Source organism: Gadus macrocephalus, chromosome 20, assembly GCF_031168955.1.
Source record: "Gadus macrocephalus chromosome 20, ASM3116895v1".
In the NCBI taxonomy this organism is placed as follows: Eukaryota; Metazoa; Chordata; class Actinopteri; order Gadiformes; family Gadidae; genus Gadus; species Gadus macrocephalus.
In genome coordinates, this window is record NC_082401.1 from 19,890,723 (window position 1) to 19,913,127 (window position 22,405).

Sequence of the window (22,405 nt, forward strand, 5' to 3'; positions counted from 1 at the left end):
TACATATCAGCATGCATGACAAAATGGAAAATAAATGTACATTTTCCTAGTTAACGCCATCCACTGTGTGTAGATCAGATTAAGGCAAATATCTCCTATTCTGACATATACAACCCCCCCCCTCCCCCCCCCACCATCAATCCTGCAGCGTACAAAGCACAAGCATTCTCGTTTTGAATACTGATCCCCAGATGTAACGCCGTTCTGGTCAAATGGTTGTTACGTCTGCCGATACTCAGACTGGGTGTTTTTGAGAATACACCAGCTTCCATAGGTGAGATGGTCTGTTATTTAAAGAGCTGTACTTCCATTCATCTCATGCATACGTGTGTGTAACAACCCAAATGTATATACATCTATATTTTATACAAATATATATTTGAGGGAATAGTAGTAAATCATATGCAACTTGCTTTTCCATGTCATTCATGGTGCGCATTTAAAATCAGAACCATTAAAAACCTAACACTACCATTTGATTCTTGAATGGTGTAAATAGCCCTGGTCCAAGGTAACGGCGGAGTAACTGTTCAATTTAACATTAAAGCGTGACCCAGAAAAACAAGGTTGGGAGGGGAATTGTAAATGGATGAAAAACCAACTAGATATGCAATATCATTGCAAAAAAAATATTGAAATATTTCCATGATCAAATAAAAAGATTGACAGTACCTTGGAAGTGTGCTACTTTGTTTTGCTCATCCCATTTAATTAAACATATTGTTACTTTACTGAAGCATTACATATACACAGACAATTATGGTCTTCCATAATACCTTTTTCAAACCCCACATAATATCTAGCCTCCTACCATAATTGTATGCTACTATAATGCAATTTTTCAGTTTTCACTACTACAACATACACCTGCTTAATGCTGCAGGCTCACTGCTGTGCAAACGACTGATAGGCCAACTGCTAGGACGCCTAGTCGCCTACCTGTGACTAACACTGATTGCACAGCAGCAAGACAAGGCAACAGATCATAGTGTGTCTCGCCATACTATTTTTGGCAAGACACAGTAGCCACACATGAGCAGAGCAAGCACCCTGGTGTCCTACCAGTGCTCAATGCCTGGAGAGAAAGAGAGAGTTGAAAAAATAGGACAGGTTGCTGCCTTGGTTGCAAGGTAGGCAGGCAGTCCCAAGGGGATGAAGGAGGTGGGGGTGGGGGTGGGGGGGTCAGTCAGAGATCCAACAGTAACTATTTTGGCGATGGATCTTTTTGCAGAGAAACGCTAGTCTCTGCATGTCACATAGAACAAACAAGGGATACTGTACGATGCGGAAAGAGAAATACTAATAATACAGGAATTGCCATTAAGTGCAACACAGACGAATTAATGAGAAGAAAATATTTGTAATAATTGAACTCTAGTTAAATAGTTCAGACTTCGCAAACCCTTTTTTTTTTCTGCAAAAATGGAATGCAGGCAAAGGAATATTTTATCCAGATTAGAAAACCTACTGTCTAGCATGAGTGACTGCATCCAGCATAGCAACAACACGAAGCCACCACCTCTTTGCCTTGCAAGAGAACAGATAGTGCAGCAAGCCTTGTTCTCTCCAAATCATAAATCTCAAAATTCCATTTGCTGCCAGAAGTTATGGATGCTGGCTGTGGGCTGTGCAGCCAAACTAGTGGCCGTGGCAATCCGAGGAGCAGTCGGTGCTGCCAATAATATACGACATGGCATTTTACAATTCCAGGGATAAAAACATAATATAGTTTTCTCTTAACGAGGGAATTCTGTCTTTATTTTTGTATTGGGTTTGAATAATTTAAAGCAGAGACGCGTTTGGTCCCCAATAAAAGCTCCCCTATGTAGAAGCCTGAAACGACAGTAAGAGTGGCAAATGCATGTCGTTATACGATGTGGAATCCGCAGCTCTTTTTTCCCCCCACAAATCTGAATTTGAGGCACAGTCCATGAAAAAGACCGACCTTTTCTGGCAGATCAAGAAGGATCACGCAGCAACCATTATACCAACATATATCCTGGTGCTGAAACACTCGCGTTCAATGCATTAACGCATGCAGTAGTGCAATATATCCGGACACATTTACATACATATGTATGCATGCATGCATGCATATGGTAAACAAACATATTTCACACAGAAGCGTATTCTAAAGCCGGGCTAATTTGCGGCAAACGTTAGCAGGCTTAGCTAGGAGAAAAACATCTGCAATACCGCCGAGCTAATCAGTTAAACTTCGTGGGATGCAGGTTAGGAAAAATAACCAGGAATACTATGGTGGCGTTTGCAAAACAGACAGCCATCTTCGTATTTCTGAGTGTTGAACACTTGATGAAACTAATCATGGATCACGTAATCCAACGACAATGTTCATGAAACATTAGTCTTGATAACCTCAAATGAGGACTAGCTAGCTGGACGGCTACAGGAACAACAACCAGAGAGCACTCTGCCTATATCGGGTCAAGTCCTTCGCGTACAAATCAGGCACAATAGTTGAGCCATGGGGAATTAAGACAAAACTAGGAAAAATGTAACAATCAGTCAGGCACGTTATTACAAGCCACAAAGTCAGGATCCCCCATATCTCATGAGCTTGGTACAAAGACAATGACCTCTGTAAAATCTATTTGAGTGCATTTTGAAACGAGTTTAGTTGGAAACACAAGTATAACATAAGATATTTGAGAGATTTTCACTCACCAGTCCAATATGCACACTGTATTGAAGTAGAACACCTCTTTCTTCCCATCTAATCTTCGTTTACGCGTAACGCTCTTTGTCAAGCTATAAAGAATGGTCACGACGGCCGGGATTTTCAAAATAAGGGCGTGTTGGTAATAAACTCAGGTTCACAATATTGTCCATGTCATTGTTATTGCCCCGATATTTTATTCTTGCCGATTTCATGGAAGTGTGTGTGAATCCGTTGTGTCTTGCTGACGAACACAAAACAAAACTGTACACACTATAATGGTTGGACATAGTCAAATAAAAAAATAATATCTGAGGGGCCCCAATCCCCTGGATGTTTTATAGGAATAATTTTATCAAGAAACTTACCCTTGACAAAGAAGCACAAACTATAGTTCACAGTTATGTCTGTGCTTCCTTTCCTGTTGCAGTGCTCAGATTCAGGTTTATCCAAATCGAAATACATTAACCTCTAATCAACTAATTCAAAGTTCAGCAGCCCATGGGAAACAGCTACGCTTAATGCAAATTAATGAACTGTTGTGAGAGCTGATGCTGCCCAACCGGAGCTTTCCTGTACGCGACTGTAGTGTCTGCAGCAGTGACTGGGGTTTCTGATGTCATGAAATGGTTTTAGTAGCACGTATGCAGCCTCATATTAATTGTTGAGAGAAGTCTCGGAAGTTCCCTATCATTGGAAACACGCCTCCTGGTCTCCACCTCTATGAAGTTGTCAGATGTTTCTAAATAGCAATACTTAATTAGCCTAGCGATGCAAGTAATATAGGAATTTGAAATATTCAAGAAAAAATAAATATTAAAAAGAAACGCAAAGTTGTAATCTTCTGTAGGACAGGACTAGTTCTATGATGCTGCTGAGAAGGTGATGGATAATTGGAAATCCGATTCACCACATAATATTCATGAGCTAAATAATGACCAACCAGACCCTGCTTGCCATTGAAACTAGTCCTGCTTCTTTTGAGCCCTACTATCAAGCTCTACAAAAATGTGGATCTTATGTATACTATGACTTACAGTAGTAGGCCTCCTGAGGTGGTCAAATGACTATATTATTTTATTTTCAGATTATAGTAATGGCAAGAGAGACAAGGATAAGGACGGGGGAAACGTAAATCGACAGAGAAGCCTTTTAAATCATTTTTTAATCCTACTTTTAATGTGAAATTCAAGAACCAATAACCGGAAATTGATTTGCTAATAACTGCTTTTGAGGCCCAGGGAGATGTCTCATGGCTCAGGCTGATGGTATAGAAAAATAGAATAAACCGCCTCGATGAAATTAAATTCAGATAGTTTAAAATAAATGCAGCAAGATGCAACCCTACATCGATGCTAGTGCTGGAGTTACGGCAAATGAAATTGGCAGAGTCTTAAAAAACGGACATTTTATAGAATTCAATCTTGATCTGTTGAATTTCCCATTCCATCAATGGTCATATTGGTATAATGACTTGTTAATGTGGCAAGTTATGACGGCACTTGCCATGTCCAAATATTTTAACTTATTCCCAGTAGGTTCGTGGTTTCATAGTAAAGTTAATAATTATAAAAAGCTAACTAATATGAATTAAGGTCGAGAATGCGCAAATGCTGCCACCTAGTGAGGAAAAATAAACATCCATGACAAGATACCTTTTTTCTTGGATATCTTGTTTATAATATTGGATTTGTTTTAAATGAGAATTTAGTAAAAAAACGGGTAAAAAAAAATATAAAAAGATTGAATAGATTATCATTGGAAGCCAGGGAACTTCTAAATGAACTAAACTGGTTTATAGGTCTGTTTGAAATGTGTTGAAATTATGTTTGAAAACATAATTATGTTCACAACTGTTGTGAACATAATTATATTCTTAACTAAGAATATGTTTAAAACTCCTGCCAAATAATATATTGAATACTTGGCAAATGATATACACCAGAATTGAATTTGTGCCACACAATTTAACTATTTTGTTTGTAATTTATAACATTTAGCACCAAAGGAAACTAGTGAGTGAATAGTGTTGGGACAGCAGGGGAGTCACTGAAAAACAAATCTCAAAAGGCAGTGTATAGAGCAGTCACTATACTTTATTTTGGGAGAAAGGGAGTTGGGGGGGTAGCATACATTTTCTTCTGTACAATATTCAACAATCACTTCCAACCAAGCCCTGAAACAAGTTTGTTTAATACTTGCAACAAAATGAAGAAAAATGAGATACAAGATGGCATGTTTCCTAACAATGGGCATGGCCATGTATAGACGATTGAATAAACTCCCTGTGTTTAGCGAAGTCCTAATTAGTGTCTCAAAAAAAGTGTTGTGTGAGAGGGGGGGGGGGGGGGGGGGGGTGTGGAGGGCGGTGTCAGGAAAACGATGAAATAAGAACGGGTGGTCAGATGTCGCAAGTTGTTTTCTGATGTGGCACCGTCATCTGCTTATGATGCCACGGGCATGGTGAGCACCAGTAGGGATAGATGAGGTAAGTAATGAGTCCATTCTGGCGAGCAACAAAACATCACCGCCAACAATATGGAAACCCCTTTTCCACACGGCTCCCCCTAGAGGAAGATTAGTGTTTTGAGTCTTGGACATAAATTAATAAAAAACATTTGTATATATTTTTTTTCCTTTTTCTAAAATACCATAGACTTATAAAATAAACAACATAATTCTTTAATATTAACATTATAAAGATTTTTTTGCCTTGAGACCATAAAAAAAAGAACCTCATGCTAAATTCACAATCTAACACAACATTCATATGTACATACTGTGCATTGTCCATCGAGTCATTTACTAATATTGTCAGGAGAGAGAAAGAGGGAGCGGGGTTTGGCTTTTTGTTGAACTGTTGTACTGTGAAGGCCGTGACACAAAAAGCATGTCACACTCCCAGGTCACATGAAAAACCGTGTGGGATTTTGCGTCTACACAGAACTGATTGGGCGGAAAAGGGGGGTGAGGTTTGGGGAGTGGTTTGGGGAGTGGCAGCAGTTTGTGTGAGTCGTGAGGTGAAACACGGAGCACTTTTCCTTTTCTTCAGACTGTCAACCTTTTGCATCCGTGCTAGGAATAATACAATATTATCATGAGTTATATGACAATGGCAGCAGTTGCAAAAAAAAAAAGAAAATGAAAAAATTAGAATACAACTCTTTCCTGGATCTTACAAACTTATTGGCTTTTCACCCACAATTGCACCCAGCAGTTCTGGTCACAGGGAGTTCAGAAATGCTAAGCTAGCTCCCTGTGAGATTCAGCAAATCTTGTGTCGTGGGGTGCCACTTGTAGTGAATCTCTTGAATGAGCAAAAGAAACCAAAGAAACATACGTACACACATTAAGCAATGAGGATTTCTCTGTGCTGCGGTGGCCATAACTGAACCCGGCACATTTGCTGATTCATGTCCAGGTATCCATGAAGCTGATGCTCTGTACAACCAGAGGATGTCTACATGTCAATGAGTTTGCAGAAAACCCAAAGAAAAAATACAAATGAGAGAAAGAAGACAAAAAAACGATAGTGTCGTGAAAGTTGGTATAGGATTTAGTTTGCTCCAACCTTTGATTGCATACAGTGGAGGAAACTTGAGCGTCAGATCCCTGAATAACTCCAAGGTTTTCAACGTCAGAGGGGGGGGGGGGGGGGGAGGTGAGGGGAGCGCAGCAATGAGCCGCTCACGTGTTCCGGCTAACATGCCTAGCAGCCAGCGATATCCAGCCATAAAGTAGTGCGTCTCTGTGTTTTCCTTTCCAGGCCATCCCGGTTCTGCTTTCTTGCGATGGGGGGGTGGATGTGAGGTGTGGATGTGATGGTCGTCGACACAGGGGCCGACAGGGCGTTCTTTATCCTGACCATAGCATTAAATCAGCACAGATCTAAATACGCATTGGCCTTGGGTCACAAGGACGCCAAGCGGCCAACGTTGGCGAAGGGTAGAAACGAAGGAACGAACCAAAAAAAAAAAAGTATCTGGTACCTGACTCCAGCAGCAAATCATATCCTGAGCCATAACCACCAAGGCTCGACCACCTGCCCTACCGGAAGAGGGGGAAGAGGTGGGATGGATTGAGAATCCCCATTCTTCTCTTTTTCTTTTAATACATATTTGCACAACTTCTGCTGCTCTTCAGACACCGCGGTGGGAGCCAGATGCGGCACAAGAATGAGCGGGCGAAGAGTCGGGTGGTGGGGACGACGACGATGGGATGTTTCCTGAGACATCTTGAAAGACGACCGGGGGAGCGCTCGCAGCCGAGCAGCGACGGCACCGGTACCGGGGTGTTGGGGTGAAGAAAGCTCAGTTTATAAAAATGTGGGAACAATTAACTAAGGGCATGGGCTGGAGTTCCTTTACAACAGACATCATAGTCACACCTTTTTTTATATATATATATATATATATATATATATATATATATATATAGCTAGCATCAACATTGAGAGAAGAATAGGAGAGAACAAAACAAGATAAACAATACCTCAAAAAGGCATTGGTTACATGGTGAAATGGAACCACAACCCTACAATTATTATTCCTTTTCTCTAAGATATTTCATATTTGCAGGGATTTTTTTTTCTCTCGTCTCCATGGAGTTGAAAAGAGGCTTCCAATTTTGGTACAGCCACAACCGCCAGAGTCACATTTGAAACAGGTCGGCTGGCTGGGATGGTCAACAAGGAAATATACAAACTAGGAAAAAGGCAAAAAAACAAAATTGAACAAAACAATAAAATAAACACTGGTCTGTGAATGGCTATTTCTGTGTTGTCGTTGGCATACTTTGACTACGTCTCCTCTCTCCCTTCGTCCCTCACTCCCATCTGTCCATTTCTCCATTCCTCTCCTCATACATTTCCAAAATCTTGTTTTAGCAAACAGGTGTTTTCTGAATTTTCTTCGACGCTAACAATCCCCAACCCCCCTGAGGAAAGGAGAGACCATTTCATTTCGTAGAATGTCAAACTGAGGTATACCTGGTTGAGGAGAGGTTTAAAATCATGAGTACTGCTGTTTTGAGGTGGTGGATGGCGGTGTTTCGCCGTCTCTTCGGCCCCTGCTCCCAGTCTGACGGTGAGGAAAGCCCCCCCTCCCCTGCCCCATGGTTCTTTGGTTGAACAGTAGTCTGGTGGTGCCACCTGGCTGACCCGAAGCCGCTGCTGCTGCTGTTGCCGTTGTTGTTTACAGGAGCTACGGCGGAGGCAGTTGTCACGGTGACCGGCTCTCGGGCGTCCAAAAGAGCCACACACCTCGGCTCCCGGTGAAAAGGGAGATGGCTTTCTCAGCATCGTGCGAGACGGAATTTATAGGTTGAACGAAGGATGAGGGGAAAAGAACAGCCCAAAACAAACAAACAAACAAAAAGAGTGGCCAAGATCGCGTTGACAACGCCCTTTTTGCAGAGGCCAGATTCCAGGGTCGTTTTTGAGGGGATCACCAGAGAAGACTACTGCCTGCCTTTGAATTGAACCCACAGGTGTCTCCCTGGGGAGATATGAGGGGAGAAGGGGGGATAACTACAAACTGAAGGTAGGTTCCCACGCGCAAGTCTGGATAAATACCCACGATTATTACACACTTTTTCATTGACACCCGTCTCACTGTTCGAGATAGATGTAGATATAGATATATCTATATAGATATAGATATACACCTATAGTGTCGTATGACATGTTTGTGTATGTATATATACTATATATATAATTATATATATACACAGCAGCGGTACACAGACATTCAGAAGCTGTTTTCTTATTGGCATTACATAGTCATTCATAGAAACACACAGACAAAAAAACAACCAGCAAATGTGTCATAAAACCCAAGTCGCCCTTTTTTGTCCCCCTGCTCGACCTGCGTCGTACCGAGTTCAAATTAATCGTTTCCGTAATGCACTTCCCACCTTTTTCTTAGAAAAAGATTCAGTCCAATATCTGCCTGGGAGTTTGTACCTTTTCCTGCAGAAGCTTTCCGTCTTAAGGGTTGGGTGGGTGGGGGGGTGGCAACTGTTAAACAGCGTTGTCCATCGTAAGCAGGGGGTCGTGCCGGTCTGCGGGGACCTCAGTGGAAGGGGGAGTTCTGTGTTCATGTAGCCCCCCGCCATCTAGTCCGCAGGGCCGCGACAGCCTCCCACGCAACAGGAAGCGCTTAGGAAGAGGACCTCCACTGCCTTCCCCCCGGCCAGGGGGCGGGAGGGCGAGACCCCTCCCCTGACGCCACTTGGTGCATCGTGACGACGACGATGACAACTCCCGTGTACAATCGGTGACGCACGCGGCTCGAAAAATGAAGAATAAAAAGAAAAAACCCGAAAAAAGGAAATCCAAGAAACACCAGGTGCCACGGCTCATATTGGCTCATTGGCTCGTTGGGGGAAGAGGGGGGGGGGGGGGGGGGGGAGGTCGCGCATGGGCCAGCCAGGGAGGGGAGGGGGGTCTGGTGGGGGGGGGTCCTGAATGATCGATCGTCAGTTTTTTTCGATTTGACTTTAAAAATCGGTCCCGGGGTGGGTTTCTCTCAGTCTAGTCATAGGCTAGACTCTTTGGGCGGGTAGTCCACGTTGGTCACCATGGTGACCACCGTGACGATCTCCTCGGGCGCCGTGACGCTGGCCTGCCGCTGCATCTGCACCACGCGCTCCTCCACGCAGCCGGCCGACAGCCGCGCCTCCCCCTCGTGGTCCCAGCACTCCTCGATGGTCTCGCACAGCGCGGCCAGGCCCTGCAGGACGAGCAAAGGAAAGCAACGGTCAGCCGACCCAACACCGCCCATACGGATCTGCGTCTGACCCAATCGCTGAGGAGGAAGGGATCGAACGCCGGGCCGAGAATATACCAAAGGAATATCAATGCTGCTTCGGTATCTTTTTATACCTCGGAGGATTATGGGATGCGGTCTCTTTTCTCATCGACGCGTGTAATGCGGCACTGACTATGGCCCTCGACGTCAGACGAGTAGCTGAGCAGCGCGGCTGAACTTACGCGTTCAGCGTTCCCACAGTCTGAGGGGGGGGGGGGATCATTAGCTCGTTATTCTTGCTTCATATGGATAAAAAGAGAAGCCCTCTGGGACCTCAGGGGAAAGACGAGCCGGAGCCGCAGCCGCAGCTGTGGCCGGGGCACTCGGTGCAAACGCGCGCGAGGTCGGCGGAGGGACATTTGCGCAGCATAAAACCGAGGGATCCCCCAAGACCGCATCAGTGCGGGCTGAACGATCTATCGTTTTCGACCGAAAATCGCGATCTCAAGCATTACGATTTTGGGATCGTCAAAGCTGTGTTTTTTTGAGCTCTACAGGCCCATTACAGCGTGCAATCCACAGGCCTTAATCATCAGCTGACGAAATGCAACGGTGCCATTGCCATCCGTTTCTTTACCCAGAAGCCCAAGTAAAACCGATAACGATCGTGTAATGATTTATCGGTATTGTACATACTACTAGTTAGACCTAGTGTCCGCTCATTAGTAGGCACTAATGGTGCCACAAAGTTTGAGTTATCAGTTAAAGTGGGGGCTATATTTCGCTGCAGGAACCGACCCAGGTTCACCTACAGTTTACTGTAACAACATCAACACACGGCAGGTTCACCTACAGTTTACTGGTGCAACATCAACACGTTTTTTCCGGTCCTTTTTTATTTCTACTTGTGCAGCAAATTGGTACTGAAAAAACAAAAGCTGAAAAGGATAAAATAACAGCCGGCAAGGGGATCGACTGAAGTGCTGGCTCAGTGGCCAACATGATTTATTCTGGGGTGAGGCGAGCTAGTTAGCGCTCAGCTCCATCCCAAGAATAATGATACCCTACAACCTGCTGGCGTGGATGGCAATGGAAGCACTAAAACGAATAAAACTAAATAAAAATGCTACACCTAAAAATAACTACTTTGTTGGCCCAGAAAATACGGCAGTGACCTGTTTTTCTAACAACCAACCACATAGTGCTGTGGTCCTCAACACACACACAACCCCCCAACCCTCGTCAAAGCCCACACACACACACACACACACACACACACACACACACACACACACACACACACACACACACACACACACACACACACACACACACACACACACACACACACACACACACACACACACACACACACACACACTGTGTTTGTGGTTGTACTCACGCTGTGTTTCTGCCAGCACTCCCTGAGCGTGGGCCTCAGCTTCTTGTGGACCACCACGTCCTGCATGTCCTCCAGCGACGGGTGCTGGCCCACCTCCTCCTCAAAGGGCAGCATGTACTCGTCGACTGGGCCTGGCGGAGCAGAGACGGCTGGGTCACAACACTGCCAGAGCATTTGTGTGCGTGCCACGAAAACACAGGCTACATTTTATAGGTGGACACTCGAGGGGTGATGATGAAATTCAAAGAACAGCAGTGGTTTAACCTCTTCATCGCTGGGCCTATTTCTGAGTTGTTTTTCTGAAAATAACAAACCCAAAGTAAACAGAGCATTACCCCAAAACGGAAAGGGCTATTATATGTAATCTTGGTACAGAAAGAAAGATGACACCAGTGAGATTGTTTTGCTAGGGCATTGATCTATGTAGACACTACTCGGTGGGAGTGATTAAAGCTAGAACACAGGTGGAGGATTTAATTTCTGTGGTAATGAGTGCCCGGGTCAATATTTGATGCCAATAAAGTGAAGTAGCGCAAAGATAGAGAGGTTTTAGTTGAGGTAGGTTCAAGGGAAAACTCCAATTGACTTAATAAATCCAATCAAAACCAATGCAAATTTGAAAATATAACCTTGATGAAACACAAACGGGTAAATATCTTGAAAACCCAATGTACAATTTTGAGACTCAATCCCTCTATTGAAAGGTCAGGGCGAATACAATTGTGTGACAACAATTGCAAAACAATCTCAATTTCACCATACGTCCACCAGATGGCGAAGAAGAACGTGTGTTCTGATTGAAGACAATTGACCTAATTCCTCTGAAACACTACTGTACATTGATTGTAGGCAACAAAATTGCAAAATGGTGGCCAGACACTGGATTATCCATTTATGGTGGTTTTACGCGATCAAACACAACTTGGATGATTGAAACATAGTTTGTGAAGATCACATCACGTGAAAAATATCACTTTTGCTGTGCATGTGCAGTTCTGAAATGCATAACTATTGTCATTATTGGTAACTATTATTATGTTTCTTATTTTTTTTAGGGGTTGGAATTGTTTTTAGTTTTGCCAACAATGTTTTTCATTGACTAAAAGTTGACTCAGATCTTGCAGGGGTGTCTCGCATGACTTAAAATGTCTTTACAATTGGGGGAGGGGCTTTCCCGGATAGAGCTCATATCAGGATGAAGTTATGGAAAAATACAGTGATTGGACGTGTGTGTGTGTGTGTGTGTGTGTGTGTGTGTGTGTGTGTGTGTGTGTGTGTGTGTGTGTGTGTGTGTGTGTGTGTGTGTGTGTGTGTGTGTGTGTGTGTGTGTGTATATATGTTTGTCTAGTACGATGTGCTTCAGGCACAAAATTCCCTGCTCAATACTATTCTATAGCGGGCAGACGGAGCAGGATCAATCGGGATGGCCTGGTGACCTGGCGACCCGGGCAGGACGAGGTCGTGACCCGGCTGGCCCAGGGTCACAGCAGCACCTGCTTGAGGCGCGTTGAAGTCAACGTGTACCGTGCAGATGTTACATTGAAAACACACAACACAATACACCGTTGTTGTAGATACTGCCATTTCTCCGTTTATTTAATTGGTCGTAACACCTCGGAAGTTCTCTCTTTGTGCAGAAGCCTCTCTGTGACATTAGATAGGTACTTTCCTCATCCTCAAGGGGGGGGGGGGGGGGAAGTAAAGCGCCCCAGCAACCCACAACAGTCGACTAATAATGATAAAGTAGCGGAGGACAGAATGAAATGAACAGGACATGAAGGGAACCACTATTCCCTGAGCGTGCTCGGCGGCAGTGCTCACCGTCGGCGGCCTTGCAGCGCGCGGCCAGCTCCCAGAGGACCAGGCCCAGGGCGTACATGTCTATCCTGAGGAAGGCGTCGCGCTGGATGTTGATGGCCCCTTCCAGCACCTCGGGGGCCATATACCTCCTGGTGCCCACCTGCAATCAAACGCCGAGTGACGTCGCCTGTTAACAGCCGGAAGCTTCTCAAGATGCAGAACCTTTTGGTCTTTTTTTTTTTAAATACGTGCCGTGTGTTTTGTTGACACCGATGCCCCCTAGCATTTTAGCCAGGTGTACATACTAATTGGCTCAATAACTTGACCAAAGTAATAGTCCATTGGTACGGCACGCAAGTAGTATTTTATAGACACACTAAAATACTAGCATAGCTAGCAGCTTGCGTTTCCTCTAATATATTGTCACTGTAAGAGGATGAGGTATAATGATTATACCACATCCATAAGTAATTTAACATAATAAATGCTAGTGGACACTGTAACGTCAATGCAGTTTGAGGCTAGGATACCGATGACGGCCAAAGTTAGTTTTGTGTCCCACTGACACAGTGTGCTGCTAAGCATGATTGCATAATCAATCAGTGAGCTATAGCGATAAGAATTTTACAACCCCACACACACATCCACATTATCACCTAGTTAGCTGGTAAAACAAAGGTCACCTGCTGTCATGAGCAAAACCCTGTGACGACAAACGACTTTTACCATGCGTCTAATTAACGACGTGATAAGAAGCGTCCAGATAACGTATGGAATTGTAGCCGTGACGTCACCACTGCATGAAAAAAAACGATATTTGCTTTAAATTATATTTCCCCAAGTTTGAGATACTATTACAAAAGGCAGAATGTGAATCCATTAGCTATGCTGACAAGGTCACTTTCCACCTCCCCTTATTCACATTGCAGCGCTTGTCCCTCAGAATGGGGGGCGCAGACTGGGGGCCAGCCAGCTCACCTGTCCATGCGTGTCGCTGACAGACTTGCCCGACTCAAACCTCAGGGCCAGGCCAAAGTCAGCCACACAGGCGCTCAGGTTGGACTTCAACAGGATGTTCTTACTTTTGATGTCCCTGTAAAGAAACGCAGGCACAGTCAAGAAAAACGAAAAACTATAAAGTATAGTTTAAGGTGTGGTGGGTTGAGTGATGTAGCCCTGTTTTGATATAAATATTAGCTACCTGTGGGCTATGGCGGGTTTGTGTCCGTCCTTTAGCCCGGGGATGTCCTCGTGAAGGTATGCCAGGCCGCGAGCCAGGGTCTGGGCTATGTGACACAGCTCGGTCCACGACACCACGTTGGCCTTCAGGTAGTCCGTCAGAGAGCCCTGAAGCCAAAGGGGACAATACACATGCCCTCGGTTACTGAAGAGCAATATTGTGCAGAGCCAAGACGATGCGTGACCTTTCAGAAGGTCACGCACAAGGTTGGCCTTTATACTGCCGAAGCTAGCTTGCTGTGAAACTGCACTAGTGTGTCGCTTGGCACTGATGAAGATGTTCTTTTCCTGCACAAAATATAGCACTCCGTCTTGGGCATCTAGAAAGACACTCAAACAAGTCCATAATTGTGAGGTATGCTTACTAGCACTAAAGAAGCAGCAAATGAACGCTGCATTTCAAATCGCTGACACAATCTGGCATTCAAGGCCTGTGGAACTGATTGAGTATGGCCTTGGCTGAGCTCATCTAGTCTTTCAGTAACAATTCAAGGCGTGTGACATCCATCCAGCTCTATCTTGGCATTAAGTTCACATAGCTACAGGCACATTAAATGATTATTCAAATGATGGTAGAAAGCCAACTTATAAACGGTTTGAACTTGCAAACGCTAAGCAGAATCCTCATCAAGTATGATCCCCATGCACCAACGTTTCCAAAGGATGTACATCAAAATGAATATCTATCTATCTATCTATCTATCTATCTATCTATCTACGACTTGGGTGTTAGTCCCGTCGATCCTGCTTGCAATGTACAAATCAAAGAAGATTGGAGGATGATTAACTGCACAGCTAGGCTGTCCCACCACTTGTTTCGTGATAGATTACACTTGAACAAACCATTCACGGAATGGGTGCAATGTAACCCAGACCAATGGACGAACACTGTTTTTCTGTTGTTTGTTTGCGCTGCAGCGCCGCGGTGTGACCAGCAGAGGGAGCGCTACCTTCTCGTGGTAGGCGGTGATGAGCCACAGCTCGATGTCCATGTTGGTGCCTCTCTTCTCGGCGCCGAGGAAATGGAGGAGGTTCTCGTGTCTCATGCCGCTGAGTGTGTAGATCTCGTACTCGTTCTGCCAGGACTGCTTGTCCTGGGGACCCAAAGAGAGAGAGAGAGAGAGAGAGAGAGCATGAATGATTTAAAACAGTAAAATACATTCATATTTTATGGGACCGCTATGAGTATTATGATACCGGTCTTTTTAGGTCCCTGCATATCTCAAGCAAAGATTGGGCCATCATTCAGTATATATTATACCCAAGAATGTATTTCATATTTCTCCTGTTTATTTGCAATCCAAACAGTAGTTTTCAGTTTAGATTGTCATAACAACAGCAACAACCACACTGGCTGTTTTTCAATATCATACCATTCATACGCAAGTCCATAGTATAATGCATTCAGCATGAGCGAATTATTCTTGAAATAGACTAGATTATCAAAAAATTTAAAAACAATACATATAATAGCTTTATTTATTTTTTTATGTGGCTTTGTGCTTTCCATCCCGTTTTGCATTCTTTGCTTTCTTTTAAGTTCTGTTTGCTAAATAAACCCACTGAGAGCATCAGCAAAATAACTGACTTTTCTTTCCACTGTATTTTCACCGGCCATGACCCGTAATAACTGTGTATAAAGGGGTCACTGGCACTCTTTGACAATTTAGTGGTCAACCTAAAGTCAAAGATTGGGAGCAAAAGGAATACTGCTTCTGTTATTTTCTTGTTATGGGCCAACATGAGACATCTTAGTACCAATCGACTGAATGGTTGACTCCAGTGCGGCAGCACAGATAACAGTGTCCCATTCGAATATAGCTTTGGGGAGGAAGATACCATCATTTGCGTGACTCGACTCGTCAAAGCCTTACAGTGACGTTGACAAAAACAAAAACACCACCCTGGTGAGGAGGGGAAAGACTGGCCCACAATTCCTCCGCTGGGTTGACACAGCACAGCCACATTGGGCCATGTCAGCGCGTGCCCTCGCATGGTGGTCAATCCAGGCCACCAGCGGCTTAGTGGGTGGTGATCGGCCTGAGCTAAGGGGCCCAGGTCAACCTGGGAAGGGATTAAGGCTTGGAGCTTTAAGGCTGATGCCCTCTGCGTTTTCCATCTACCCCCGCCGCACGCACGCACGCACGCACGCACGCACGCACAAGCACACACACACACACACACACACACACACCTGAATGGGGAATATTTTGACGGCCACGTGCTCGTTCAGCAGCTGGGCCTTCCACACACAGCCGAAGCGCCCCCTGGCTTTGATCTCCAGCAGCTGCAGCGGCTTCTGCCCCAGGATGGGAGAGGGGGGCATGGGGCCCGGGTCCTGGGGAAAGAGGCAAACACACATCATGGAACACCGTTACCAAAACCGGATAGGTTGCATTTTGCATACAAGTAGCCAATGGCATTCTAGCTAGCAAAGCTAACTGGAGGTGTGAGGTGTCAAAAAGGCTGCCGAGGCGGCTTTACGTGAAGCCCGGAGGCTGCAGGCCTAAAGTCAGAGAGAGAAACTGAGTGTTTGTGGGGGAGAGTCTGCAGCTGCAAGCAGCCGCTATGTGGCTTCGACTGAAGAGGCTTAGGGAAGCCGACTAAGAACTGAGCTGGTTAAACTCAATCACCAACCTCAGTCTCTGGACAACTGAGTGGATGGAGGAAGGATAGTGGGATCGAGCAGTGGATCGAGAGATGAATGGATGGAGGAAGGGAGTGACCTAGTTTTCAACCAGCGAGGGGGTTGAGGCGGGAGAGAGTGTGTGTGATTGTGAGCGGGAGAAGGGGGGGGGGGGGGGGGGGGGAGAGATGTTGGAGGGGACTGCAGTGACACAGCTGCTGTACTCCCTCCCGTCTTTGTTGAACTATTCGGTAGATGCTTTGTAGGGGGGGGGGGGGCTCTGTTGGAATATGGACGATCTGATCCGGTCCATAGATCAAGAGTGGGCGCCTGCCCACTAGTCCAAAGTCCCGCTAAACTTTCCATGGGCTCCGCATGTATAGCGAGACTCGTCTAGCAAGGCACCCAATAGCCCTGGCGTAATAAAACGGAGACCTTTGACTCGTTTAAAAATGAAGGAAGAGGACCTCAAAGGCAGGATGACAGAGCTGCCGAAAGCAAGCTGATAAGGCCCTGGCCTTTCAGGGTTTATGGAGAGGGTAATTGAGAGACAGAGTCTGAGAGAAATCGAGAGGGGGGGGGGTTGTGGTGCAGCAGCTTCCTGTCCGAACGCTGAGCCAGGCCCTTCGGCGGTCGCGTGCATCCCCCCCCCACCCCCCCCTTTTTTTATGTGACCGCTGGGCACCTACCATGACCTTCCACAATCACACAGGCCTTGGTCAGCACAGAGCCTCCTCTCCAGAGTCTCTGTGCTGTGTGTGTGTGTGTGGGCCCCATCGCTAGGGGCCCCCACTGTGAGTGAGCCGATGTTAAGCCTTTTTTTCGGGGGGGCCCACCGAGCAACACCGCGTCCACGGCAACAATAAATCGGCCTTGAAGGACCACAAGGACACTTCAGCGTTTTTTGTTTTTCACTTTTTTACATTGGGTCCACATTTTCTAGGTCAGAGGAGGCTTGTTATTGAACCGTCAGCGGCTGTGATTAAGTAGGACACCAGGCTCTGCGTGTAACATATATGCTGTTTGTTCTGCCCCTCCCTCGCCCTCTCTCCCCCCCCCCCCATGCATACATAGCTCGTAGGCGTCATCAACTCTGTGTAGCACCGTTGCTGCTGTTATTGTTGGGGGAGTGAGTCATAGAATAAATAATAAGCGTGACGCGGGCGATGAAAGCAGGTAGGCGTATGTATATATGTATGCATGTATAGATATATATATCGATATATAAATAAGAGAGACAGAGAGCCCCTTTTTTACAGTCCTTTTTTCACCTTGGATGAAAGTAAAAGGAATTCAAATGTATTACCTTTTCTGCCTTCATAAGGTGAAGTAATGGGAAAAAAAAACGAATCAATACTCTTTGTTTACAGGCATTTGAGAGCAGTTGACCATCCCCAATGGCTGTTGAACCAAATGGATCACCACTTGACCTTAGGCTCTCAGATAGGAGTGAGAGCACTATCAGGCCTAACGGAGTGAGATAAACATAGTAGTGGTCAGAGAGAGAGAGAGAGGACTGGAGGAGAGGGCCCAATGTGTATAAAGCACTCCCAGCAATTAGCATTTTTGAGGCTGCATTTGCATTCAATGAAAATAAATGCAACAGAATACATTTCAATCATTCACTGCATGCGCTTCCAGGCATTTCTGGTTTGTGAGTCATCCATTGGTTGAACGACAATCGCACCCTCCCTCCCTCCCTCCCAGGACACAAAGCGGCCACCCGTACACGACAATCAACAACCATACTAGGTCTGGGTGCATAGCAAAATAATAAGTGCAGTGCACAAAATACATCTAAACAGGAACATTGTGACTTCATCAAACAAACAGGACTAAAAGCTTGCAGGCTCGGGGGGATATTACTGACCAAAAAAGGAAGATGCAAAACGATAAATCAGTGGCGGTGAGGGGGGTAAATATTAACTGAACAAAGAAATCCAAGGGTGAAGTTGCTATTTAGTCATCCATTATCACTTATCCAAAATTAAATATCTCTTGTGGATTTCATGAAGCAGCTTGAATCAGACTTGATGTCTTACCTCGATCATAATATGAAAGGCGTGCTGGTCGAGGAAAAAGAGGGCATAGGAAACAACACAGTTGACTGCATGAGAGTCTTGAAAAGAAGGCAGAAAAATGAATGGCAACCAAATGACCCACACACGAGCACGTACGCACGTAGACCTGCAAGGCTTAGCTGGTGAATCTATCGATGGCTCTGCCTCCGTGGAGACCACATTGTGGGCGATGTGCAACGTGGGATTACACACACACACACACACACACACACACACACACACACACACACACACACACACACACACACACACACACACACACACACACACACACACACACACACACACACACACACACACACACACACGCTTCGTCGAAGCTGCTTGGCTGACATCATAAGGGAGGGAAAGTAATGTGTAACAATTCTCATAAGGGTCAATCACACATCGCAATCTTGGTGCTTTTGATTTGACTCTTTATGGGCCTTAACGGCCCTGCTTACTCAGAAGGAGCCTGTAGGAGGCTGATGAATAATGAAGAAGCTCTTCCCTCCATCTCGGATCACATTGCACTCTGGGAATGGAGTTCTGAGGCTGGGTGAGGCCCCGGCCTAACGGCGGTCTGGCTCCACGTTGACCGGAGAGCGGAGGGTCTGTCGTCAATCACACCCCACCCCCTCGCCAGCCCACAAGCGAATTCCATGTCCAATGTGGCCATGACGATGTTAATCCCAGTAGCATGAGTGTGTTGTCAATGAGGGTCGAATTGGGTTGTTTTTCTGCTCAAACACATGTCGAGACGGTCCAGCAGGCAAACGTGGCAGGACTCCAATAAGCGTCTGAATCATGCTGCTTGCAAAGTCAGCAAGCGGGGCGAAGGCCACTGTGTCGCAAAAAGGGGGACTGTTCGTTTGAAAATGCATGATTTGCTATTGATATAAGGCCTGAGAACACAAGCCGCCCTGCAAACGATGTGCTTTTTTTCCAATACTGTCAATGTGGGGGACGGGTGCAAACCAGAGACCGGAGAGAGAGAGCGAGGAAGAGCGCAAGCAGGGAGGGAACATGCATTATTTAGCTGCCCCTACCCCACTTTTCAACGTTTTGCCTGCACTCAGTGTTATGTGCTGTGGCGGATGAGTGGGCGGGAAACACACACACACACACACACACACACACACACACACACACACACACACACACACACACACACACACACACACACACACACACACACACACACACACACCAAGGACTCCTGATTACCAGGAAACTGATGTATGGAGAAAGGCTTTGTAAATGACCACCTCCCGCAATTATAATGACAAGCAGTGCTTGCACCCCCCCCCCCCCCCACCCCCATGCAGTAGCGGCGTAAATGCACCACGCATCCATTAATGGCCGAGCTGTGAAAGCGTTCATGTTCCACTTAGACATAGGGTTGATTGGCTCTAAATGTCTGGTTTGGGAGCAGGTAGAGGAGGGGGATCATAGGGACTCATGAGCAGCTAAGGACTGAGAGACTATGGTTGCGTTTGGACAAGAGGCAGCAGATTAAACCCCTTAGTTGCGGCAGCATGGGTCCGCCTGGGGAGCCCCATCGATCCTCCTGCTTTAGGCTGCAGACTAGAGGTGTGGAACTTCTGGGCCAATGATAATGAATAATAACAGTTTTATTCTTTTCAATACCAACAATGTTGCCTTCTTCGATTGATCCCCTTTTCTTCCATAAGCGGGTCTAACAAATGCTGCATGATGTTGTTAAGAATGATCAATTATGCATTACGTTTTTATCGTTTATTTTATTGTTGGGGAACAACTTTTCAATTATTGTTATATTGATCATTTACCAAATGCAGCATAGCCAGGAAGTCATGGGGTTCTGTTTCCTTTTGAATGCTCACATATTCCTGATGGGTGCTAATCATGAAGAAACATGGTACTGCTGAAAATTACACACTCTCAGGCAACACATTCATAGAAGATGATTCTGCGCAAATGACAAGCATTGTTTATGTGACGGTGATGGGAAACAGACACAGTACAAGGTTGCTATTCGTCAAGTTAAGTTTCACAACTTTTTCATCTGAAGCAGCTGGTTGAAATCCACAATGACTATTCTAGCCATCTGGTGTTCTTCATATTCCAGAAGTGGACCACGAAATTCTTCATTGTGATGCACAATGCAATGCACAAAGTGCTCCTCCCATCCCCGCTCCACAAATAGACCTTACATTCTTCCACAGTGCAACCTTCTGTAGCGCTTTAGCGCAAGCATTTATCAAGAACACGTTGGTTTTAGGGAAAAGAAGAATTGTGCTGCTAGAGAAAACTACATTATTATTGGCTGCAATTATCAGTTATAATGGCAGAACTTTGGTCTAGAACACAACAAAACAACATAACCTATTGTTAGTCTAACAGACATACATTTTTTAAAAGGTAACCATGATACTATCCGACTCAAAGTAAATTGACTTGAGCACCAGCCCCCCTTGCATAAATTACGGATCATATCACATCGCAAGGGATGGTGTTTAAAGTCCTCTTCGACTGGACCTTCACCTATGTGTGGGCTGTCATTCACCTGTCCAACCCGACAGAGGACTTGAGCCCTGGTAGCCCAGGCTGTCATGGAGATATGGTGCAGAGTTTAAAAGCAAGTCTCGTCTGTCAAGGGTCTGACAGTCCGTTGGGCAGAAGTTCTACACAGAACATCCAACATGTGTGCTCTGCTCTGTGACAGCGTCAGCCAGTAGCTCTTTCTCATAGGTTTGTCAAACATTTCTTAAAAATACAAAGAGGGGATGTCAAAAACAAGGGACGAGGGCGCAGCCTATATTAAAAGTACACAATCTAAGAATAAAAAGGCTTAATACCTGTTCATATCAACACATGCAATAGTTGGCAGTATACAAGGCAGGAACAACAACCACAACAACAGCAGCCACCCCCACATGTACACTGGTCAGATCTCGCCGGATGTTTTCATACCTGGGTGGGCACCAGGACAGGTGGGTAGGCCAGCTTGTGGTGGCGGTACATCCAGAAGGAGAAGAGCACGATGGCCGTGATGCCCATGATGGGCACCAGCGAGTACATGAGCGTGGTCAACACCGGGGGCTTCTGGGTCACTGGGTTGGAAGTAGCTGGTGGCGAGATGAAGAGACAGAGAGATGGAGAGAGAGAGAGAGAGAGAGAGAGAGAGAGAGAGAGAGAGAGAGAGAGAGAGAGAGAGAGAGAGAGAGAGAGAGAGAGAGGAGAACAAAGGTCAACGAAAGCAACAACATTGACCTGGGATAGCACTGGGAAAGAAATCGCAAGGCGTTGGAAAATGACGGGGGATTTCTGATCTGATATAATCGGCGATACCCCTGCCAGGAATGTAAGCCTTCCATCTTTACTGTCATCATCAGAAGTTGAGTGAATTAAAGTTGCGGATATTGGCCAACAAACAATATATATAACACATCATCTACTTAATTCCAAACCCTGTCATAAAATCGTGGCTAAACCCATCACATACAAAAACTATGTAAACAAATTCCTCATGGATATACTTTGCAGAAACTAGCGCATTTAAGGTCACCAGCGTTTTGCTGATAAGAGGCTAAGCATACGCTGTCTCCGGACCCTCCCTTTCCCCATCACCACCAATCCCATCTGACAACAGCGGGATCCGGAACTTGTGTACGGATACATACGAGAGTGAGCAAGCAGAGAGAGGGAGGGAGGGAGGGATGGAGAGAGAGAGTGAGAGTGAGAGTGAGAGAGAGAGAGAGAGAGAAATGACCTCAACTGCACTAGCTTTGCTGTATTGCCTCTGCATGCGTGCAGCCCCCCGGGGTGCCGTTACATGGCGCTGCAGCTCAACCCACCCCCATACCCCCC

General features: G+C 45.6%; 1 protein-coding gene across 2 annotated transcripts in view; it reads right to left on the minus strand.

Moving 5' to 3' along the window:
* Positions 1–4,753: 4,753 nt before the first annotated feature.
* The window catches only part of acvr2aa (activin A receptor type 2Aa), a 35,162-nt gene continuing 17,510 nt past the window's right edge, over positions 4,754–22,405 (minus strand). The window contains exons 4-12 of one of the 2 annotated variants that reach the window (XM_060040699.1): positions 21,509–21,663; positions 18,536–18,559; positions 16,062–16,205; positions 14,818–14,961; positions 13,830–13,975; positions 13,607–13,721; positions 12,650–12,788; positions 10,829–10,959; positions 4,754–9,408 (exon numbers count right to left, since the gene is read on the minus strand). In XM_060040699.1, the coding sequence (XP_059896682.1) occupies positions 9,214–9,408; positions 10,829–10,959; positions 12,650–12,788; positions 13,607–13,721; positions 13,830–13,975; positions 14,818–14,961; positions 16,062–16,205; positions 18,536–18,559; positions 21,509–21,663 (1,193 nt within the window). In that variant the 3' untranslated portion in view covers positions 4,754–9,213. The remainder of the gene's footprint in view (positions 9,409–10,828; positions 10,960–12,649; positions 12,789–13,606; positions 13,722–13,829; positions 13,976–14,817; positions 14,962–16,061; positions 16,206–18,535; positions 18,560–21,508; positions 21,664–22,405) is intronic. The other variant, XM_060040700.1, reaches the window with a different exon arrangement.